This window comes from Podarcis erhardii (genome assembly GCF_964252035.2).
Source record: "Podarcis erhardii genome assembly, chromosome: 6".
NCBI lineage: Eukaryota > Metazoa > Chordata > Lepidosauria > Squamata > Lacertidae > Podarcis > Podarcis erhardii.
In genome coordinates, this window is record NC_138510.1 from 81,198,420 (window position 1) to 81,223,938 (window position 25,519).

Sequence of the window (25,519 nt, forward strand, 5' to 3'; positions counted from 1 at the left end):
AACATATTGTGTCTTATCCTATCACTTTGTTTGCAAACCAAAACATAGCACACAAATAGGCAATGTGGTGTCCTCCAGATGTTGGCCTGATTTTTAAAAAAATATCTCCCGAGTGGTGTACAAATGAACTTGAAGATAAAACACAGTTGAAATCCACAGTCTGCTTAATACAAAAAAACCCCCACATGAAATCAAAATCGTTACATAATGAAAAACAAAGGTTTAAATCAATAAAACTTTAAAACATATGTAAGTTATAAATTCTAAATCTGAATAGGTTTGCTGAAATAAAAACATTTTCAGCAGCCATCTACGAAAACATAGGGAGGGTGCAGGCCTACTGCTGTCAATAGGCAGGGAGTTCCAAAGTTCAGGTGCTGCCACACTAAAAGATTGGCTCCTCATAAATGTGGAACAGATATTATGTAAAAGTGCAAGTTCTTGACCAAAGCAATTGAAGAGGCACATTTAGGACAATGTGATCTCTCAAGTAAATCAAAGTTAATTAAAAAATTAATTAAATGGAATGGGGGGAGGAAATATACATAAGCAAGTAAAGAAGGAAAACATACCTGTTTAACCACACTGGACTGGGGACATTCCACTGCTACTAACCACCAACAGACGAATATGCCACAGAAGAATATGTCCTTAACAAAAAGCACTCTTTTGCCTCTGCCGCCTCATAAAAGTAATTTATATATATTTTATGAATTGAAAATTGAGAAGCTGTATGTACTTTTGTTACCCAATAAAAACATTTTTTAAAAAACAACAACACCCTAATTCATGTATTTCCAGAATATGTGCTATAGTGTTATAGTGAATGGTAAAGAAAAGCTACATTTCCAGTGAGACCCTTTCCAAAGTTCTTGTTTGTAGTGCTTTTGCCTTCTTGTTCTGAGTGTGGTGCGCCACCTACTGTACAAACATAATCATTTCAAATTTTATACTACAGTATAGGCCTGCTTTCACACAGCCGTTCCGAGTTTAACACCAACTACATAAGAACGTAAGAGCCCCGTTGAATCAGGCCAGTGGCCATCTAGTCCAGAATCATTTTTTCACAGTGGCCAACCAGATGCCCATGGGAAGCCTGCAAGCAGGTACATGAGTACAACACCACCTTCCCTTCCTGCAGTTTCCAGCACTTGGTATTTGGAACAGCGGCGTAGCATGGGTTGCCAGTGCCCGTGGCCATGTGGAGGGACAGGAAACGTATGGAATACACATGCACATTCAACTGCCTAACAGCATCTGCATCACCCAGGAGATCACAGCTACAGAGATAAGAAGAGTCGTTCCGTTGTCTGGAGAGGTAGTTTCCTGGTTCACACGGCCTGGTTTTCAACGGAGCCCAGCAACAGAAGCATGCAGCTGTGTTGAGGCAGGACTGGGTGTTGAAATTTTGTGCCCCTTACAATTTTGTACCCGGGGCAACTGCCCCTGTGCTGCCCCCCACCACCACTGGTTCAGACGCATGCTGCCTCTGACCAGGGAGGTGAACTGATGGCTTGCATGTATGGCTGTCAAATGCTCCTCTCTGCAGAGTAACATGGTCAGAACTTTTGTACCATAAAATGTCGACTCAATCTTTTCAAAGGAGAGACTACACATATCCAGATGGGAGGCAGTGGAATTTAGCAGAAAGAGATCAAGCAGCGCCAGCTGCTTGTTAGTAGGTTGAAACTGACATGCAGCATTCACAACCATATCAAACACCAGAACTTCCATGCTACCATCAGTGTAGGACACACGCCTATCTGAATTCCCTATTGTATGCTATGTTTAAGGACACAGAAGGCCCTAGGGTCTAGAATTAGCAGCCATATACCCCCTTGACTCCTCCTAGCAAAATGTAGTCAAGCCTTTCCCTCAGACTTCTCTTTTCTTAGCATTACTCCACTGCCCACCTTTGCTTCAAAATTCCTGCCACTGAGTTTTCCAATGTCCAAGTTCTTGTTATTCTCTGACCTCTTTCTCCAAAGACCTTTCTGGTCCTCAGCCTCTTCTGTGCACCACCTTTTTCCATAGGGCCTGAATGAGGTAACAAAACTGACAGCTTTTTCCCCCCCTCACAACAGCTGGGCTGCGAATATTTGTGTTGCCAGCACACTTGTTTCCTGAGCTTCTGGCACATGTTCTACAACACTACTATAGGACGGGAGGGAGGGCTCACTGACTTTAAGCACAATAAAAATTGAGATGAACAGCGAAACACGCACAAGGCAGGATGAGTCACAGAACAAAAAGAATAATAGAAGTTCCTCTATGAGCCCTCAATATTTCCTCCTTTAGAAAAGGCGTTCTCTCTATGGCCTTTTGGGCTGAATAAGGCCTTGTGTGGATGCCAATTGTTTTGGCTACCAGTTGGCTACAGCCCCTTGCCTTGCATCCTGATTACTATGAAATTCTTGTCCCCAGCTGTGATCTGTAAAATGTACTGCTTTCTTTTCTGTGAGTTATTTATCACATGCTGTCAAAAGAGCAGCTAGGGCAGGGAGGTTAGGGGGACAACGACAGGCCTCTTGTTAAGTGCCTACCTGACCTTGTCTCTTTGTTGTTTTTAAACTAGCAAGCAAGTTTACCACCCTGCTGTTCTTTAGTTGGCTGTCCTGCGGCTACTATCCTATTTGAATGACGCTCAAGACCTACTTTGTTGTTGTTGTTGTTGTTGTGAAGCCGCCCTTATTCTACCAGCAGGTGGTGCTGCTGACATAACACCCTGGGTTATATATAGTGGACAGTACAGTGCGAAAATTTCCATGCCAGGCATGGAAAATAAAAAGACAACATATATTTAGGTTCTAGCACCTGCTGGATGTAATTTTCATTTGGAGGGTAGCAGTTGGCTCCTGTGTTTAGAAAATAATTCATTCGACGTTAACAAAACAAGCAGCTCTACCCATAAGCCACTTAAATCAGCATAATTGACTCAGAGCAGATTTATGCCTATCTCAGGACGAACTTAGTGAATAAGGGCTTAAAAGAGGGGGTTGTCAATCTGCCCTGCTGATAGAACTAACTGGCTTTCATTCTGCTGATTACCAACAGAAGCAATCCAATGCAATTTCATTAACTGCTTTCTCTCTGCTTTTTCAGCATATTAAGGGCCAGTTCACACATGCTTTCACATCTTTCGTCTTCACTTTGCCAGGCTAAACATACCCAATTCCCTTAACTGTTGAGTTTCAATATGCACCATACCTAATACTCTGTATTGAGAAAACAGACCTTGCCATATTTTTGTCCTGGCAGACAAGAGCAGAGGTGGAGGGAATTCAGGGCTAACTGACAATACTGGTCTTGCAGGCCAATTGAGCCCTACGGTTTCCAGGGCATTAGGATTCAATAAGCTATATGAGCAGAACAGGTAAGCTGGGCACAAATTCCAAGAGGTCTGCCGAAATACTGAAGGCCCCTGTTTGGCTATTACTGAATGAATTGCATGGAAAAGTAGTATTAGACATACAAAGAGCAACACTAGTCTTGGAAACAATTTCTTTTGAACAGGAAAAAACCACATTGTACTTGGGTGGGTGGGGTTTATACCTCTAGAACCCAGCATGTAGTCTAAGGACACCATCATACAGCAACCTCACTGAAGCTAAGCAGCTCTGGATCTGGTCAGTGCCTAGATAGATGGCTGCATGAGAACTTTCTTAGTCCAAAATGTTGCAGCTACATCGTTTAGTGGAAAACTTGGGAGATGCAGATGTTACAGGTGTGCTGAGGGAACTGCACTGGTTACCAATCAGCTACCAGGCCACATTCCAGATGTTGTTAATATATAATGGTCTGAATGACTTGGGGCCAGTTTACCAGAAAGACCACCTGCTTCTACATATACCTGTAAGATCACTCAGACCATTTGGGGAAATTATATTTGTGGCACCCCACCCCACAGTATATCATAGGGCAGCGACACAAAAAGTGGCATTTTCTGCTGTTACCCCTGTACGGTGGAATGATCTTACCACTGCCTTGCATGAAGTAGCAACCACAAGTTTTTTTCAGATGTCTTGTAAAGACCAATCTTTTTGCCCAGGCTTTCCCTGACCTGTAAGATTGGACCCTGATTTATGTGTATGAGTCCCTGGAAATCTGTTTTACTTGTTTTATGTGCTTTATACGGCTGATTTACTGGCTTTCGGCTCTATTTGTTTTAATGGATACTGTTTTTACATTGTACATAGGGAATTTTGAAATATTAAGTAGTTTAGAAATGCCAATACGGAAAAGTTAAAGGACCTCTGGATGGTTAAGTCCAGTCAAAGGTGACTATGGGGTTGCGCCGCTCATCTGGCTTTCAGTCCAAGGGAGCTGGTGTTTGTCCACAGACAGCTTTCTGGGTCATGTGGACAGCATGACTTCTGGTGCAACAGAACACTGACGGAAACCAGAGCACACAGAAACACCATTTACCTTCCCGCAGCAGCAGTACCTATTTCTCTACTTGCACTGGTGTGTTTTCGAACTGCTAGGTTGGCAGGAGCTGGGATAGAGCAACAGGAGCTCACCCCGTCATGGGGGTTCAAAATGCCGACCTTCTGATCAGCAAGCCCAAGAGGCACAGTGGTTTAGACAACAGCACCACCCTTGTCCCCCCCAAATGCCAATACATACAGGTACATACATACATACATACATACATACACTGTCTTGGGTTCCACAAAAGAAAGGAAAGGTATAAATATAACAAGTAAATACATTTCCAGCTAGTTACAAAGCAACTTCACAACTGCATTACAAAACATTGTTTATTATAAACAGATCAATTTAAAGGTTATAAAAAGCATTCACCAAGTAAGTCACCCAAGAAAACACAATTAGAACCTTGTTCTTTTTAGGCACAAAGTAAAGGAATCAGATCTGCACCATATCATGCATTCTTCCAACAAAATAAAACACCATCACCAACATTCTCGTAAGTGCACTTATATGAAAAAAATGACTGAGACTAGTTCACATACTGGTCATGTCACCTTAAAATTACATACAAGATAGGCATACATAGTATAGCTTACAGTTGGGTTTTTTTTAAAAAAAACACAGGTGATTTAGAAAATCACATTTACAACAGGCAAATGCGTAACAGCGTGCAATACAAGATTATAGAGTGCTTCTGCTCAATTAATTCTTTGGTTTTGATCAAGTGCAAAAAGAGTGAAGGTTTCTATCATGGGACAGATTTGCAACCTAAAAAAATGACCCTGCCATTCATAAAGGATGGGCACAATCTACTGGAAACCACCTACCAAAGCTCTACAACAACAACATGATTTTTAGATTGTGCCCATAGTTACATCCAAAAGTTCATTAAAGACTGCATTCTGCATAGCAAACAATTAAAAAAGGGATTGCTACTCAAAAAGTGCAAATATGGGTTCTTCATGGTGGGCTATATTATTTGGAGTTCACATCAGCTTCTCAAACAAGTGAAAAATATGGTTGGATCCCCCAGCCCATTTGTGAAATCTTTGAGGGGCTAGAGGCTGAGATTATCTGACTAAAACAGAGAAAAGATAGCATTATGAAGGCAAAGAAAACCACTTCCTCTATCTTTATGGTTCCATAAATCAACATAATGCTAATGCAAAAGGAAGTGTGCCTAGTACAAGCTTACAAAGCCATCCTACTAACATTGAGAAGTTGGTAAAAGGAATACAAATCAAGGAAGGGAGGACAATGGTAGTGATATGATTTAGGCTATTTCTAGGGACAGTTCACACTACCAAATTGCTCCAATTGAACACAATCAAGAAAAGCTAGCATGAACTGGGTTATATAGTGGGGAACTGCAACCATCTCTGTGATAATGGTTGCAGAGAAGAAGTACAGCCATGAATGATCATGGAAATAGTTGCCACCTTCCTGGATGTACAAGAGCAGTAATCATTGACCTCTCTAGTCATGCAATGTCGTAAAGGAATTGGCCCCTACTGACTCCTCCAATTGACCTTGGATTAGGTCCTTTGTATATGCTCAGAGGATAGGTTGTTCAAGAGAAGTATTGCCTCCCACACCACATCTACCTCTTAGAACTGGTGTTGGAAGCTTCAAAGACCAAAAAACCCAGATTATTCACTTTAGTGCAATTTTCCATGCCATCCTATCATGATCAAGTTTTATAAAAGAGAAAGGGAATAAGTAGACCTTGAAGAAGCAGATATGCTTCTATGACAGTGGGGAGCATCTGCAATTGACGTGATTTTAATGTGTTCAACATGCAGCAGCAGTAAACATTAATTTCACGGATAACTGAAATATACTCTTAAACTGAGGATCCATTCAATAAGATGTTTGTGCTTTAAAAGATCTTGCAAGGAAGGCATGCAGGAAGAGTCTTCTCAGCAATCTGTTCTTGCATGCCCGGCCTGACTGATAAGCTCAGTGCTTGCCATGCATTTCCTTACAGTCGTTCTACTGATTTAAACTGTGATCCTAAATACCATTACTAGATAGCAAGTCCTACCAAACTTAAGAGTGACTTATTTCTAAGTAAATAGACTTAGGATTGCAGTGTTGGTAACTGGATGGCAAAGTTCTTTATTGCCATGGTGAACTGGTTTTTCTCAGCCAGTCTACTCAGTTATTTGATTTGGGTGCTGAGAAAAGACAGGGAGTTTTCCATTATCAGTTGTCTCCACTATTAAAAAAAGGAACAGCGTTCCATCAAGGAGGCCAGGTCTGACCTCCAGAAATACTAATGGAAAATTTGTGGTTGCTGTAAGGCTGCACAAGTAATCCTACTCCTGCTCTTCTTTTGAATTGCGTTTTTCAACGTTCACACAATCAGCCGGTGTTACCAGCAGGAAAACACTGCACTTTCTTACTAGTAATACCTGCATAGGGCCAAAGACTTAATGGTTGAAACATTCCAAGACAAGGAAGAGATAATGAAGAATCAGTTTAAAACATTAAAAAAAAATAATAATTCTGAAACTGCACACTGTTCTTAAAAGGTGATGTGGCTTTCCCTAAAGGCACGTTTTCTGCAGCAATCAAACAAGGGCATCAAACATTGCTCTGGGCTTCTGGTTACAAAAAGTTACAAGTTACATGGACAGTAGCCCAGAGCACTCAAAATGCCACGAGAGACTTAAAATTTGCATTCATTTCTAACTGAAGTATTTGAGCAATGCATACAATCTGCCGAGAACTTCTCCTGCCAAAGTCAGTCACGACTAAGTTCCCACTGAAAGAAAAAAGAGACTTTTCCTAGCCGTGACTAATAGCTCCCAATGTTTTTAAAATGGGACTTAGTCAAGACTAAGTTGTTCCTTAATATTTTAAGTTAAAAAGGGAATCTAATGTATTCAGGAACAGCACTGTGGCATTCTGTTTGTCTCTGCATTGCTGCCTATGCCTTTTTAAAGTTCACCCAAAAAATAAAAAATTAACTATATTTTAATAACCCAATTTCCCTATTGCAGAATATAAACACAAAGGAGAGTTATATTTTTGGTATGTACAAGATGGAACGATCCACTGACGAACCAAATACAAATCCTAATAATGCAGGATCAGCTGCATAAAAATACATATTTAGCTCAGTAAAATATATTTTAGAAAAATCAGAAAATTACATTGACTAGAGATTCATTCTTTAAGATCTTCCATCACTCAGCTCAGCTAGCAATTGAATATTTCTTGATTGTTAAGATTTGGGAACCTGAGGTTGTCGGATTTGGTGTTTTTTTTAAAAAGATACCTGGCTTACAGCTGTTTCGGGAAAGTGGGTCTTCTTCTGCTTCCTTGAAGAGATCCCCACAAGATCTGTGCAGAGAAGACTTGAATCCAATGGTAAACATGAATAAATTTAGCATCCAGTGTGGTTTCATCAGGTGTGCATATTCTGTAATAAACCTCTATTTTTCTTCCCTCCTTTCCTCTCATGCTATTCCCAAGTTCTCCTTCATCTTTTCATACACCACGTAACTGATGCTGACAGCAGGGAGCACCTTCATGAAGTTAGGGGCTATGCCCCTGTACAGTCCCAGGACTCCCTCCTTAGCAATAATCCTTTGGAAGAGACCAACCATGGATAATTGAGGGCCACTTTCTACCATGGCTATGGAAGAGGTTAAAAAAAGGAGAAAGAAAGAGACACGTATTACTTAAAAGTATCATTTAAAAAGTATTCTAAAGTTAACAAAGAATAGGTTGTGTTTTTCATGCACTCAATCCTTCGGTAGCATCAACATTCCAGAAAGAGGTTCGCTGCCTCATGTCCTGCTTGTGTGAAGAAGGCAATTGTCTCGAGCAGCTTTTGCCAATGCAGTGTCCTCCAGATGTTTCAATTTACAGCTCCCATCAGCTGCAGCCAGCAGAGTCATGCTGACTGGGGCTCATGACAGTTGTAGTCCAAAACGTATGAAGGGCACTATGTTGGCAAAAGCTGGTCTGGTGCATTTTAAAAGGGTGGCTTAATTCTCAGAAGTAAAGTAATTGCTGAGAGCAGGTAGTCTAGAGAAGAACCTACCAAGAAAAAAAGGGAAATGTAGTCAAACTCTTGGTGGGCAATAGCACCTAAAGTATTAAAGCCTTGGTAGCTTGCTCAACAGGGACGCGGGTGGCGCTGTGGGTTAAACCAGAGCCTAGGACTTGCCAATCAGAAGGTTGGCGGTTCAAATCCCCACGATGGGGTGAGCTCCCATTGCTCAGTCCCAGCTCCTGCCAACCTAGCAGTTCGAAAGCACGTCAAAGTGCAAGTAGATAAATAGGTACTGCTCCGGCGGGAACGTAAACGGCGTTTCCGTGCGCTGCTCTGGTTCGCCAGAAGCGCCTTAGTCATGCTGGCCACATGACCCGGAAGCTGTAAGCCGGCTCCCTTGGCCAATAAAGCGAGATGAGCACCGCAACCCCAGAGTTGGCCACGACTGGACCTAATGGTCAGGGGTCCCTTTACCTAGCTTGCTCAACACAGGTGAACAAGCTCCTATATCACAGACACCAACACTCACCTTGAGCCTGCATTCGAGTGCGGATGAGGGCAAGAGGATAACTGGCTAACTGGCCACATGTACTGGACGCGGTCCCACATGCCAGCAATACAAGTACACCAGGGTTGGCAGAGTCTGTTGCATATTTTTCTAGCCAGTTCTTCTTCAAAGCCTGCCAAGAGAACATTGATGCAGTTAATTGAACTTTACCTAAAAAAAACACCATAATGGCCAAGTATTCACATGAGAAACATGTCAGGTCAATTCCTAAACTCACTATCAGCATATTTTACAAGTGCATATTAGTCCATGAGAGGCGGGACCGCCTCTCATCTCTTTTCAACCTGACAGCACAATCCTAACCATGTCCAGTCAGAGGTAGGTCCTACTGAATTCAGCGAGCCTTACTCCTGGGTAAGTGGGGTTAAGGATTGCAGCCTAAATTAGTTGTAAGATTTTATAGTCATGCCTGCAGCGTAATGAATGAAGTAATAAGGGGTTTCATAAGCACTGGGAAGCTATGGAACATGTTAATTATCACCTGCAAAAAAAAATCAGTTATGTAGATGGGAGAGAAATTAGACTTAAGTACACTTGTTAGTGAAGCTGGTGCAGGTATTACAGAACAAGAAAGCACGACACCAGCTAATCAGAGTTAGCATAATAAATGGCTGACAGGTAGCAAATGCAGAAAACAGCAGTACAAAATTATTTCAGCATGAGGCATGCTTAAATGTGTTAAGATTAATGTATTGCAGTTATAATGAGAGGAGGCTGCTTTATAAATGACAGCAGCTGTGGGGCTAAGTAACGTAGTATGAACCTCAGAAAGGCAGCAGTGTTAGAGAACTATTTCTAGTTAGTCTGTTTGCTAACACCTTAAAAACCTACACATTTACTGTGGCATAAGCTTTTGTGGAGTAGACCTCACTTTAGCTTTGTCAGGGTCTTGCTGTGCTAACAGCACTGTTCAAACCCTGTAAGTGTGGGTTTCACTGAGTTACCCAGGGCTAACAACAGCCAGGGTGTTTATTATTGGTTTGTTTTCATTGTTCCTTATATAAACTGACATATGAGATTAATAGATTTGAACAAGCAGTCTCCTACACCCATTCTCACCCAGCTGATCCTTCTCTACACTCTCCCAGCTGTTAAAACTTCCCAAACACCACCCCACTACTCCACACATCCTTCAACTTGCCCCACTTACCTTAATATCCCATGCACCAAATAGTCTCTTCCTCATACCCCACTAAACTCAAACCCCAACCCTACATTGGCAGATACCGTGCCTGTGTGCATACACATGCACATGTTAGAAGGGTTTGTAAAAAGTCTAAGGATTGAAATACAGAACCCAAATATATACAAGATATACTTCCCTTGTTTGGAAGCCACTGATCATTGTTTACCAGGATTGCATGTAAGCAGGAAACAATGGCTAACAATGACAGATCTGTTTTGCCACTCAAGAAGAAGGAATGAGTGAATTGGCAGTAAAGGAGATGCATGCACACAATTCATGTATAGCTTGGCTCATTAACCCAGAATGTGATCATGCGAACCTGGCTATAGTATTGACACCAAAAGGAGGAGAAATTACTTTTTGCAGTTAGACTCGCTAAATAATTCTGGTTCAGCGACTTCACTCTTTCATTACAAAATTAAAAATACATGATTTTGCCATGCTGAGATCTCTGCTTGCTGAAAAGTGGAAACGGCAAACGTTTAAACAGCTACTCAGCAGTCAATCTACATTGCACCCTACAGGCTCACTTGTATCACTGTGCAGGCCAATTGTTATCTCAGCAAATAATACTTGTTTGTCTGGTTTCCAGGCATATTAAACTGAGTTAAAATAGCTAGAAATAGCACCTGTTGCAATCTTTCCTGGATTGTGCTTCAAACTACAGGTGGGAGAGTGCATGTTTGAATGCTACCACACATTTTTAAAACTTCCTGAATACAGAAAACTAGCATGCCGGGGGGGGGGGTTAAGCTAAAAAAATCCTTCCAGTTTGCCATATGCAAGGAGTCTTTAGATGAGGAATCCAGTCAGACATGCAGCCTCTCTGTTAAGAGTTCAGAAAGGACTGTATCACATATTGTTCTGCACATCTGAATCAGTTAATCAGTTCTTAGAAGGTTGTGGCAGAGAATGGTCACACACCAATATACCTATGTCCCTGCAAGGACAGTCATTCAGAAGAAAATTTAATGCATATCATAGAATCATCGAGTCCAACCCCCTGCCAAGCAGGAAACACCATCAGAGCACTCCTGACATATGTCGTCAAGCCTCTGCTTAAAGACCTCCAAAGAAGGAGACTCCACCACACTCCTTGGCAGCAAATTCCACTGTCGAACAGCTCTCACTGTCAGGAAGTTCCTCCTAATGTTTAGGTGGAATCTTTTTTCTTGTAGTTTGGAACCATTGCTCCGTGTCCGCTTCTCTGGAGCAGCAGAAAACAACCTTTCTCCCTCCTCTATGTGACATTCTTTTATATATTTGAACATGGCTATCATATCACCCCTTAACCTCCTCTTCTCCAGGCTAAACATGCCCAGCTCCCTTAGCCATTCCTCATAAGGCATCGTTTCCAAGCCTTTGACCATTTTGGTTGCCCTCCTCTGGACACGTTCCAGTTTGTCAGTGTCCTTCTTGAACTGTGGTGCCCAGAACTGGACACAGTACTCCAGGTGAGGTCTGACCAGAGCAGAATACAGTGGCACTATTACTTCCCTTGATCTAGATGCTATACTCCTATTGATGCAGCCCAGAATTGCATTGGCTTTTTTAGCTGCCGCGTCACACTGTTGGCTCATGTCAAGTTTGTGGTCAACCAAGACTCCTAGATCCTTTTCACATGTACTGCTCTCAAGCCAGGTGTCACCCATCTTGTATTTGTGCCTCTCGTTTTGTTTTGTTTTGCCCAAGTGCAATACTTTACATTTTCCCTGTTAAAATTCATCTTGTTTGTTTTGGCCCAGTTCTCTAATCTGTCAAGGTCGTATAATGAAGGTCAAGGTCATATAATGAAGGTAACATCAGATTCAGGTGTAAATACGTTTTTAAAATGGCTAATATCCTGACTCCAAGATTCATTAGGCTAATTAATACCCAAGCAGTAGTGAAACAACAACTACACCAATGCAACATTGCAAATACACAAAATTATTATGCTGAAGGTTCAGTTATTATTGAGGTTATGTAACACACAAATATCTGGTTATGCTTGGCATCATCTAGCAAAATATTCACTTGGGAGTCATCCTTCTAGGAATGTGTTGAGGTACTCCAGAGTAAATAGCTAGGAGAATGGAATCTAAGAGAGTGTTTTATTAATCACAATTTAATTCCATTTATATCCTGCCTTTTGTCCAATGAGCTCATGATAGTACACACAGGGATTAGTCCACTTCGTCTACGCAACAACCAGATCAGTGAGGCAATACCTGGAACAAGGTAGCCAAATGAGCTTTGGCAGACATTGAGTTAAGCAGACGTGCGAACCCGGGTCTCTTTCCCCAATCTAGGTCTAACATAACCATCTATTATACAATGCTCCTTTAGTTATATTGTCATGGGATATGCGAGTGAACTCCACTCACCTCATAAACAGCCAGATCTATGCCAGCATAAGGAATGATGCCCAAAATATTGGGAATATAACCTTTGTAAAAAGCCTTCACGCCTTCTCCTTTTAAGATCTTCTTAGCACAGTCAAACATTCCAGAGTATTGCCCTGTTTTACCCACAGCCAGTCTGGTCTTTAATACCTAAGGTGGAGAAAAACGGTTGAAGTTAATCTAAATACTGCATTACTAAAATCTGCTATTCACTCCCTTGTATGTATGTATGCATGCATGCATGAACGAACCAGTGAGCGCAAGCCCAAGCGCGCGCACACACACACACAGACACCCAGCTGTATCACCAGTCAAAGTTGGTAGAAGGCACCCTAGCAGGGGTAGATTTAGGGCTGTGGAAGTGGTGTGCACACAATGGGCACTTAACCAAGATCACTAAACTCAAAGCTTGGTAAACGAGGCACTGGGCTTTGGGAAGGCGGCGTGAGGCTCAGACAGGGTCCTAGTTTGTGCTTATCCAGCTTTGGGAAGGAGGTGGGAGGGCTTGGGACTCTGCCTGAGCCCTTGTCTCTCCTTCCCAAACCAAGGTGCCTACTTACCCGCCTTTGGGTAGGGAGCGTGAGAACTGGGATGGGGGGAGTGCCTAATTTTGGGCTCACACAGGGCACCATAGTACCCAAGTCTGCCACTGCTCCTAGCCACTATGGTTGCCTGGGGCCTCTGATAACAGAGATCCATTGAATACCAACTCGGACTAAGAAGAAGAAGAGTTTGGATTTGATATCCCGCTTTATCACTACCCAAAGGAGTCTCAAAGCTCCTTTCCCTTCCTCCCCCACAACAAACACTCTGTGAGGTGAGTGGGGCTGAGGGACTTCAGAGAAGTGTGACTAGCCCAAGGTCACCCAGCAGATGCAAGTGGAGGAGCGGAGACGCGAACCTGGTTCCCCAGATTACGAGTCTACTGCTCTTAACCACTACACCACACTGGCTCTCACTACACCACACTGGCTCTCAATGCTTCATCTTCCTTGATCCTTCTTAATGTCACTAGGAAAATCTCCATGGTCTCAAACAGGTGCCATTCCCAGTTCTGATACCCAAGATGCTTTAACTGGAAATGCTGGAGATTGAACCTGAGCCTTCATGCATGTGAAGTGTGCATTCTGCCAATGATCTAAGATCGCTCTGCAGCAACAGGCTTAAAACAGCACTCACCTCGGTTCAAAGATTTGGAAATAATTTTTAAAGAAGTTTGCAGAATGCTGGCCAAAGTGCTGACCACACTATCTACAAAAAGCCGCTTCTCAGAAAAAGGATAGATGGTGCACGTTCACAAACAGAGCAGTCAATCCAAAACTGACCTCCATGGGATAAATAGAAGTCTGTGCAGTCGCTCCAGCCAGGGAACCAGATATAAACCTTTCTGCAGTGCCGATCTTTCCCCCTTCATCAATGAACATCTTCTTATACTGAATATTAAAACACACAATGATAGAAAAGGTTACATTCTTCCCCATATAGTCACAAGCAGCTAACAGAACCGCTTAGCAGGATCAAGAACACAAGCCATGTTAGTTTGTGGGAGGAGTTGCTGGTCTACATGGCAAAGTCCTACACATAGTCAGCTCACTGTCGCCACAATAATGTCTCCATCCCTTGTGTAAATCTCTATGATGGGCTGCTGTTGAGATTTTTCTGACAACGCCAACCATCACCCAACTGAGGAAGGGAAGAGAGGCACTCTCAAGCGTCTCCTCCACAGTTACAGAGCATCCTATCTTGGAGATTTTTAATCTCTGCCTCTTAATGGGTGAAGATGGTTGTAATGTTTTTATAGCAGCACAACAAATCTCATGTTCTTCCAATTGAGCGATCCTAGCAATTCCAGAAGGGACCACAATGAGTGTGGATGAAAAACACTTTCCCTTTCCAGGACCAGGCTCTGAAGATACCTGCTCTGTACGTTATAGTAGCAACTTCTGCGAAGAGTGAGATTGACTTGCTGGCACCTGTGATATCACTAAGCTACCTCCTTCGCCACTCCAGAGCAGTTTTGCAACTATTTTTAATCTGTCTGTCACACACACACACCCCAACCCACAAAATAAATAAGAAAATGAGATTGCAAATGCTTAAATGAAAAATGCACGTGCTACTCTTTTTTATTATTATTTAAAATCCCGTAAAATAGACACCCGCCTGAAGCAAAGCTGATGGTTGAATCAGCACCTGATTCACTGGTCTGTCATTTCAGCTGAGAAACTGGGCTCACATTCTGACTAAGAGGCCTGACAAGAATCTTTTTTTCCATATTTCTTCCTCTCCGAACCTGAATATTTTTCTAAAGCCACATTAATTCCACCCCGCCTCCCCCATGTAGCAGTTAGAATCAGAATCAATTGATTACGGTCAAGCAATACGGACATATACAGCAATAGAGAACATGTAAATAAAAGCAGGTTAAAATTAAACTTTGTAAGATAGAACATGGTAAATAATACAGATGTAAAGCCTTTGAAATATGTAGATTAAATCCTTAACCACTAATTTAAAATGTTTGTGTTAAGACATTGGCCATTAGATTCATTCAGGGCTTGTAGAAGACAGCACCGCACAGACAAAGGAACTTTGTCATCAACAGACATTGGTTTTTTATCTGACCCAGAATAATAAAGCTCAAGACTTCAGCCATTTTCTCCCTCTTTTCAACATTTGCCAGAAAATATATTATATTTTCAGTTTGTTTGTTTTTAAGATACCTTTGGGAAATGCAGCATTTCTAGTTCAATTTTCAAGCCAGTGTAGTAAGTTGTACCCTAGGTTTACTGCACAAAGTTGAAATCCCCATTCAGGCATGAAACACGCAGGATGAGCCCCAAGCAAGTCACTCTCAACTGAACTGACTTTGTAATATTGTCGCACAGATAAAATGGGTCTATTCTGTGTGTGTGTGTCATCCTGCATGACTTGGAGGAATGGCAGGATATCTATGTGACTTTTTAAAGCACGTTTTTATGATTTAGCTTTCAGAAGTTTGCGATTCAAGGGGAACACTGGTAAAAGGAGGAAGAGGACAGCTAAAGTTCCATCTCAGGAGGAACTTTCTCCTGCAAGAGGATTAGGATGTTATATAACCTACTAAAGCTGATTCAGAGGTAAATATAACACTGAAATCCATGGTGAGGCCCATCTTACTACAGCTCAGTTAATTCTGACCTTAGAAGAATCCTGGCCGAGAAGTGCAGGATGGGCTAATCAACATTTTGCCATACAAATACTGATGTAGAGCTGAGGTGACAAGGCTGAAACCCAGCATGTGGTGGTGAACGTTTTAAAGCGCCTTTGAAATCAAATTTAAATCACTCAAGATTTTTTCTTTCTCAAAGGTAAGAAAGAAAGAAAAATAAAACAACTTCATACATTGCACAAACGGAACTTCTTGTGTGCTCGGCTGGCTTTCCTTCATTTCATGCCAATCACTGTCATTTAACATCTTACCCGTTCATACGCCCAGAACTTAATAGCTGTTTCAGGTGCAATTTTAACAACATTGACACCATTTCCTCTCCAAAGTGAACGGACGCCTCCTTCTTTAACCATCTGCTGCAAGCCACCTTTTATGTTCATTTTCCCCTTTGAGCCATGGACCTTTAGCAAAGAAAGAGAAAACATACTTGTTTGATACACATAGAAAGCTGAATTGACAGTGTAACACTTCTTTTCTTTCTAAACAGAAATAAAATGTGCAAAACCTTTAAGGAGGGAGCCATTCCAAATTCTATGCTAGCTGTTAATTTTATTGGCTTACACCTGAAACACAGGTTAAGGCCTAAACAACATGTTAAGCAAAGTCAAATTCCTCTGCATTTTTAAAATCCCGAATCAGCCTGGGGCAAGTTGTATCTTAAATAGTGAAGCAAAAGAAGGAAAAGCTGTCTAACCCTTTCCCTTCCTGTACTTTTTCAGTTCAAAGCTGTCCTCTTTAAAACAGTTTCTCAGTTGGTAGGTAGAACTTTCACCCTACAGATCAAAACGTAGCTGGTGAGGAGGGAGATTTTGAGGAGGAAATGGCTGGCAGGGAAAGGATTAACCAGACCTGTCCTCATTCCACTAATATACAGCCTGAGCTGCTTTCAGTTAAAAACCAAGAACAAAACACTACTATAATATATGGTCTGAGACTAAGGAAGTTCAAAAATAAATACAACTGCATGCCCATAAAAATACACTGCAGCTATTACATTGCCTCCAAATGTGATTTTTTTTTTTTTTTTTTTTGGAACAGATTGCATTCTACAATGCCAAGTCTTCTTGGCATTACATGTCATGAGGACATGCACTGCTTACATGATTTTACTCAACAGATCTAGCAGTCAAGTAATGGCACTGCATTTAGGGCCAGATCCAATGTTGCAGTTCTGGGGGATTCTCCAGAACACATTTAGGGGGTGGGGGGGGAGGGAGGAAACAGAAGTTCTGTTTTGCTAGCAGAACAGAAACAACCCGTAGAGAACCAGCAGCAAGATGCGCCCAACATCCTAATGCTGAACTGAGAAGAAAAGATTCCGGACACAGACCTAAAGCTGCAATCCTATCACACTTATCTACTCCAGTCAACGGGACTTATCTCTGAGCAGACACATACAGGCTTGCACTGAAAGCCCCAGTCAATTATTAAGTCCTTCCTACATATATTCATGTTATATTTGAGTTAACAACCCATTGGAACAAATGCATTTCCCATTTACATAATGACTAGCACTCGTGGGCTCTCTAAAAATAGGTTCCTATAAATAACCTCTTTATGCGTGGAGCTTCTCTCAAAAACAGCTGGTATTTCGTGATTCAATTTTATTTCTTGGGAAGGGCAAAAGAAGATATCCAATAGGCCAAAGAGGCACAAAACCTGTCAGCCCTGTCCCAGAAGGCCTTGCGTTTATAGGACTCAAACAGCAGCACACAGGGCAAATTACTATGGAAAGAGCAGGCATTTCTCCAAATCTTTTTTGATTCAACATGGCGGCCTGCTCTTCAAAATTAAAAATCACACCAGGTGTGTTCAACCCTTTGGGTCTGGATGTCTGGATATGGATCCTGGGGACTAAGCTTTAAAGTAACCCACCTGCATCATGACTTTAAGGCGGTCCAGTGGCGCTGTTCCCGTTCGAGATACTGCACCAGCAACCCCTCCTGACAAAAGCTGTCTCCACCACTGCCCAGTCTTTTTCTCCTCTTCTGTGAATTCGTCTGGGATAGTCAAACTGTCTCCAATGTCCAATACCTGTTAAGATGCAAAGCAAAAAAGTTAGAACAACATCCAACAGCCTCACCTTTCAACAAAGAGCCCTCATGGTTACAGAGCTCACATGAGGGCAATTCCAAGCAGAAGAGAAAGGAAGCATACGTATTTTTTCCTGACTACATCTGAAACCGTGCAGTCTAAAAACCTACCATTTCAAAAACCGCGCCATCATCATTAAAAATGATAGTAAATTTCTGCCTCGTATACTTCTGTAAAAGAGACATGGCATGGGGGCGAGCGACGCTTTCCAGACACAGTGCTGAAATCCTAATGGCTACAAAGCACAGTTCGACTTTCTTCCCGGCAGCTTTTAAGGATTACCAAGATTAACCTTTTGACAACTTCCTAAAAAGATTATCAGCCCAGTTACTTGTAATTCATCCAAGTATTTTTATCTCCATTGAATTATTATGTTATTATTATTTTTTTAATAAAAGACACCCATCTTGTTAATTAAAAGAAGAAGAAGACGACAACACCCATCTTTCTTTGCAAGATAATAAGTTTGGCAAACCTATGAATAGTTCACCCCCCTTCTACCAGATTGCATAATTCAAATATAGTTTATTGGTATTTTTACATGTATAAAACACAATCCTTTCTATTTCAGCAGGCAGGTTAAGCATGTTGTCCTATGCCTATTTAGAGAACTTGATTACCAGTACTTTTTCTTTGTTTTAAACACGACATTGTTGTCTTTCTTATTGTGGTGCAAAGTGCTTTTTGACCATCTGTGGTATAAAGTAGTCTATATTCAAAATAAACCTTAGCCTGGAGGGCCTCCAGATTTTCTTCACTCCCTGCTTTAAACAATGCAGTAGCACTGGGGGTTTTTCCCCACAGGATGCTGCTACAACATTAAAAGTTATGCAACCACATGAACACAGCCAGTTTGCACAATTTCTTATCGTGGAATTGTTACTGATATGAAACAGTTGAGTTGTGAAGACCAGGGCAATGGTTATGGGCTTTGAAATGCTGTAGCAGTTCTATGGGTTGAACCAACAGGAAATTTGCTACTATGGTGGCCATTCTCATGGTTAAAAGGAATGAATCTTTGATACAATTACTGAAGAAAAAAAGACAACAATTTTCTATATAAGTAGTTTAAATATAGACTTTCCTCTTCATAATTCACTAACTAGCTTACATTTTGGCACCATGATCTATATAAAAATCTATTTTATGATATAATTCATCAGGCCTCAAAAGACATCTCCAATAAACTGAAGTAGTAATGGGCTTATAATGTATGTATGCTTTTAAAACGTATTTAAGCTCCAGTCATAGTCTTATCAATAATACTGGTATTTTAATTTTAAATATCAATATTCTCTCAGATTTTACTCATCTTTTAGACACCCTGTCAATTCAAAATGCAGCTGCTCTAAACTCTGATTCTAACTCTATCAGAAATGGGATGAAATCAAACAGAATTCAGCTTGACAGGCACACTTTTTAACAGTGAATTAGAAACTGAGAATCCAGAATTCAGAATGGAAATGTGCATTTACATTTGCAAGAGTTTATTATAAACAAACCTATTTTCAAGACTCTTTGGATTACTAGCTAAACCTTTTCTCCTCAGTATTCCAAACCCAAGCAACCGCTTCTATACAAGGTTTGGCATGTTCTGAGAATAATTTTTCTATGCTCTTCCGAAAGAGGGTTGCTGCCACCAGCCTGAAACTCTCTATATTTTGAGCCTCCTCCAAAATAGGAGACCTCTTTAGAAGGATGTTCTAAAATAAACATATTTACCAAGTAACCAGTTTCACTGACTTCAATGGGATTTCCCCCCCCCCACTTCCTACAATAAGCATACATAGAGCCATAATCTTAACAGTAGCAGAGCCACTGCAGCTTGAGGGTTACAGTAGCAGCCTAAGACTAGTGTGACCAAAGCATACCCCCAACACGCACTTCCGTTAACGCAACTCATTAGTAAATCCTGCTCAAATTTGTCTGCACTATGACTACCATAAAAAATGTAATGCATACTCACTGTAGAATGTTTCCAGTATCGAATGATTCCTTGAATGTCTGTAGCGGGATTAAATAAGAAATGGTCCCGCCATTCATTCCAGTCCACTGACATTGTCCCGTCAGCATCTATGCTAAAAATTCAAAATAATATAATCAGAATTCTATGCAATATTCAAAACAAACCAACTTCTAGCCATGCATTGTGAAGCTTGGGTTTGTTAAATCAACTGGAATTTTTTATGAACCACAGCTCCTGGTTCACGTACAATGATAACTTAAGCTTCTAGTGGTATTAAGTGAGTTTACACTTTGTATATTTGTGTACAAAAGGATGAGGCTTACTTGGGCTTGTTCCAGCTTCAGCATGTCAGGATAAACCATAGTATAGTGTGCAAAGATGGCCACAGAGAAGCCATGGTTTACCTTGTCAACCTAAGTTATGCTTCTAGAAAATAGTGTAAAAGATTGTATCAGCAAGACGCCCTTGTCACCAAGCAAAGAGAGAGGCTGGGAAATAGTTACATATCCCAGTGGGATGAGACTTCAGCAGCGGGGAGGTGGCCTCAATGCTACTCAATTTAAAATAACAGCAGGTGCTGACCTTTGTAGAATCTTCGTTGCTTGTTTTTCTGAAATATCTATACCCAAGATCTTGAGGGACTGAACAATTTCTGAGGCGTCAATTACTCCTTTATAAGAGGGAGGGAGAAAAAAGACAAATGAGCTGAAAGGCTCTGCAGCTCCAGGTCCCTTAACTCGGACCTTACAGACTTTTAAATATTTGCATGTTATTACAGATAGTCAAAAGAAGAGCACCAGGGATTTGGAAATGGGGAGTTGGTCAGTATACAAACAAACAATATAAGGATGTACACCAGAAAAAGAGCATCAAAAATACTAGGTACAAGGTCCAGGTAGATGGACCAATGTCTGACTCTGTATAAAGCAGTTTCCTGTGTTCCTATGTGGAGAAGTTGGTTCAGAGCAGACAGCAAACTGCAGTTACTTGGAAAAAGCTGGTTCATATATTGGTTTATTACATATGACTTTCCAAACCAGCTCATTGACAGTTTTCATTCTTTAATATAAATCTATTGAAAATGTTAATTATATATTGTATTATGACACTTTCTTGTTTATGTCATGTTTACATTTTTAATGCTGATCTCTTAACATAATTACATAATTAATGCTTACATTTTATTTCTATGTTGCACTCAGAATTTTTGATTGACTTGAAAGAAATAGACTCCTTTGTGTATCTTAACACAACAGATATGGTGGAAAATTGGATCCTACCATCATTGTTTTTGTCCAGACTTTTAAAAGCTAATTTCATTTTCTTCTCATGGTCTTTAAGATAGCGTGTAAATTCTTCAAAGTCCAGCCGGCCATCTTGGTTAGTATCTCCAGCTCTGAAAATTTTCTGTTTTAAAAAAAATGCACATTGAAGAAGAATTAGTAATGGTGCTTATAGTATTTCAAAAACGCATTCCAAAAGAGAGGTTTCTCCTTTTCTGCACAAATCATTTCTGCACTTTTAGTTAATAGAATTACATACATTTCCTGGAAATGTGGGCAATTAAGTGCAATACAGTAATTAATTTAGCTAAACAGTGTTCTCTTCTTGGATGTGGTGTATGGAATCTTACCACTGAAGCATTACAAAAGTAGCATTCCAGCCTGCAGTGATGCATCCTCACATCCTATTTAACTGGAATAACACTTTCTGCCTGTACCTTTTCATAGGAACTGCTCCAAATGTATTCTGATGTGTTTTACCATGGAGGGAGACCCAATACCTTGCTTGCATTCTGCATCTGTTTGTCCCTGCCCAATTCCCTGACAGCCTTCTATCTACTGGGCTATGTAACGTTATTAGAGCGTTATGAGAAACATGAGACTGTGGTTTTTAATGTCCGACATTTTATTTTACTTTTTATTTTGCTGGAAGCAAATGGGAAGGGTATAAACAATAAAAATGTATTGTTGTTGTTATTATCTCATACACAAGAGGAAAAAGCAGCCGAAAGGCAATGCAAAGCTGAGCTGTTCTGTCTTGATAGCTGATAATAATGTTCTCCGCCTCTGGCAACTCTGGTGGAATGCTTGTGCTAAAGAATAAATGGGCAAAAATCTAACATGAAAAAGAACACCATTTCAGCCTCCCAGCATACTCTGCTGCCTACCTCTCAATAGAATCGGGCTGCAAGAAAATTTCTAAATGATTCAAAAAATAAGCAGGCCTAGATATGGTCTCTACTTAAATGTAGCAGTGCCTGGAAAGGAGCTCGGGCAATGCTCTGACTTTCTTTCTTGGAAAAGTACTTATTTAGCAAAATTTAACCTTAAATATTATACCATGTAAACAAAACAACAAAATTTATTAAATATGAAGAAGTAGGTCATGTTCAGAAGTTAATTGGCAGCAGGCCGCAGATATCCACAAGAGAATACCTCTTCACACAACTATGTCTTATGGAATGCACTGCCAATTTAAGTGGCAATCGCCACTAGCTTAAATGGCTAACCCCATACACCAGGCCTCCTCAAACTCGGCCCTCCAGACGTTTTGAGACTACAATTCCCATCATCCCTGACCACTGGTCCTGCTAGCTAGGGATCATAGGAGTTGTAGGCCAAAAACATCTGGAGGGCCAAGTTTGAGGAAGCCTGCCATACACAGATAGCTTTAATGCAGTCATTACTACCTATGCAGCTAGCTGTAATACATGAATTGCTTAAAATAATATGCAGAGAATGTTATTGTTTCCATAAATATGAGCTGCTGCTTCGTGTTAATAAGCCACAAAAGCAAACCCTAAAACAGGTTCAAATGCCAGTATTAATTAGCCTAATGAGATATTTAGGCTACCTTAACGACATACAAATATGTGCAACTAATCACAGTGGCATCAGGAATTCTATTTTATGAAGAACATCACTGAACAATGACTTAGAGGTACATAACAAAGATTAACCCCCTGCCCCCAAAAAAGTATTGATCATTTTAAGGTTTATTGGTTCGGGTCTCATTCCAGTTGGTTGTGAGCATCTATGTGTAATGTATTTATGTGCTTTAAAACAGAAATATCTTCTACATGGGCATAAATATCTAGATTCAACCTTCCTTCCCAGACATACATACATGTATACTCAAGTAGCTTGCGCACTTGTTGCTATTATACTAACCATGAGTATACTGCAGATACATTTTTGTCAAGGCCAGTACAACAGGTTTTCTAACACAAGTTTTAGGAATGCAAAATTCATAGCGATTATGCAGTTCAAAGCAACTGTCTTCCCTAAAGAAACAGGTCCATCTCACCGTAAGGCAGGAGGCCAGGGCATTGAAGGGCAGCAAATTGTTATTTACTTCATTCTTTATTATTATAGTCTCACCACTATGTGGGAACAGCATTTGGTTTTTCTGCCTCAAGCAGAACGCATTGGACCATCATTAGTGCTGTCACCCCTGCTCTCCCTCCCACAGATGCTCTCCCACAGATGATTCTGGCAGGCATGTTCTTTTTATTCTTAGAACAGTAGCCTGTCACATAGAGTACCTGCATATGTATTGTGTAAAATTGCCACAACACAAGTGTCCAAAGTAGCTTACAGGAATGATTGAAAAATAAATAAAAATGAAAGCAAAAAATAGAGTAATGGGAACAAATTAAAACAAGTCAACAAGAACATCAACTTCATAGAATTTGCTGGAGGCGGGGGATAAATCTTCACAGCATTGCAAAAGTCCTGGAGGAAGGAGGGCAGGGGGACATTCCAGGGGAAAATTCCTGGCCCCAAATGTAAAAATGGCAAAAACCACACTCATCAGCCACCACCAAAGAGATACTTTTAGGAATATGGGGGGAGGTAAAGGTAAAGGGACCCCTGACCATTAGGTCCAGTCGTGGCTGACTAGGGTTGCGACGCTCATCTCACTTTATTGGCCGAGGGAGCCGGCGTACAGCTTTCAGGTCATGTGGCCAGCATGAGTAAGCTGCTTCTGGCAAACCAGAGCAGCGCACAGAAACACCGTTTACCTTCCCGCTGGAGCGGTACCTATTTATCTACTTGCACTTTGACGTGCTTTCGAACTGCTAGGTTGGCAGGAGCAGGGACCAAGCAACGGGAGCTCACCCTGTCGCGGGGATTTGAACCGCCGACCTTCTGATCAGCAAGTCCTAGGCTCTGTGGTTTAACCCACAGCGCCACCCGCGTCCCATGGGAGGAGGTAGTACCAGTCTATTAAGGGCTTTTAATGTCCTTCCTAAATATCCTGAGGAGCGTGAGGCAACAGCACTGGATTTAAGGCAGTATGGGTGGTTCCCCTGCACAGGGCGTCAAGCCGGTGGGGTGTAAAATAATAATCATCCTCCTCATATCATTCCTATATATACACAGGTACCTACTCAAAGTTAGGCCCTGGTCAGACGGGTGTTTGAGTTGCCACAACTGTGATGTAGTGCACTTGACAGCATGCACAGAACGGAAGGCAAGAGGGAGAAGAGCACAAATATAAGAAATATTGGGCAAGGGGCAAATTATGTCCTTGCTCAGGGCGCTATATTAGCAAAGTCCGCCCCTGGAGGCAGCTACCTTGAGTGCAAAGCAGTTTAAGCCGTTACCCTTAGGTGTGTTGCCCCATCACCAGTGTTGAAAACAACTCTTGGTCCAGTTGACTCCCACATGTGTACAACAGAAGGCAGGGCATCACCTTAGACAGCAAATTACCTTAGGCAGTGCAGATGCTCAGAACTGTAACCTTCTTACCACGGCATAACCTCAATGTGGTAATTTTGTGGCACTGCAATCAATTTAGTTCATGTTGTAACTTCTGCTCCAATGGGCCTCAAGCCACACAGGCCTATTCAGATGTAGACCAGATAGGCCCTTAGTCATGAATGGCAAACGGATATAGTACAGTATTTTAGGTCAATAGTCCATGCTGCACTGACTCAGGCAGGCTGGAATGTAGAAAAGGAAGTTCCTTCTTTCAGAAAAGAGGTGGTTTTAAAATCGAATAAATAATAATAATAAAAACAGTAATTTACTATTTGTACTATTTTGCCTCATCAAACCACTCGGTTAAACGGATATCCCAGGGCTTGCAAGGCTGAAACTGGCCTCCCCTCGCGCCCAGGTTCCAGCCGTCGCCAAGCCTCGCACCCACCTTCTCCGCGTCATCTCCCAGGGGGATGCCCAGAGCCTTGAGTCCGGACTGCAGCTCGGCGATGTCCACGCGGCCGTCCCCATCGCGGTCCAGCTTCTGGAAGAGGTTTTCGTACCGCGGGTTCCTGTCGGGCGCTTCGCAGGCAGCCTCCGGGAGCGCAAAGGAGCTTCTCCAGAAGCGAAACATGATGCAGGAGAGAGGAAATGGGGGGAGGCAGGGGGCAGAAGAAACGAAGGGAAGCGGGGCAGAGGAAAGAAGTAGAGGCCCCCGCAATTTGGTGAGCGTTACTAGAAGAAAACGGAGGAGGAGGAGGAGGAAAAAAACACAGCTGCAACCTTCCCACTTTGGGGAGGAGCGAAAAAACGTTAAGAGATGGCACGCAAGAGCCAACGCCCAGGGAGGGAGCAGGGAGGCGAAGCGCGGGTTTCTCCTTCTCATTGGGCGTCCTGGCCTTGCATGGTCACGGCCTGGGTGGGACTTGGGTCTTCTTTTCCTTCCCACTGCAGAAAGGAAGGA

At 41.7% G+C, this 25,519-nt stretch overlaps 1 protein-coding gene across 2 annotated transcripts; it reads right to left on the reverse strand.

Annotated features, from left to right (window-relative positions):
- Window positions 1-4,742: 4,742 nt before the first annotated feature.
- Window positions 4,743-25,441, reverse strand: SLC25A24 (solute carrier family 25 member 24; the record flags this gene model as incomplete). Of its 2 annotated transcripts, none has more annotated exons than XM_081865967.1 (10): window positions 4,743-8,074; window positions 8,967-9,117; window positions 12,558-12,725; window positions 13,901-14,008; window positions 16,038-16,187; window positions 17,662-17,820; window positions 19,847-19,958; window positions 20,429-20,516; window positions 21,127-21,253; window positions 25,004-25,441. In XM_081865967.1, 10 exons carry the CDS (start codon window positions 25,439-25,441, stop codon window positions 7,896-7,898), a joined length of 1,680 nt encoding a protein of 559 aa, XP_081722093.1. In that variant the 3' UTR covers window positions 4,743-7,895. The 2 variants fall into 2 exon arrangements, with proteins under 2 accessions (XP_081722093.1, XP_081722094.1); XM_081865968.1 differs by lacking the exon at window positions 25,004-25,441 and adding an exon at window positions 24,565-24,587.
- Between the last annotated feature and the right edge of the window lie 78 nt (window positions 25,442-25,519).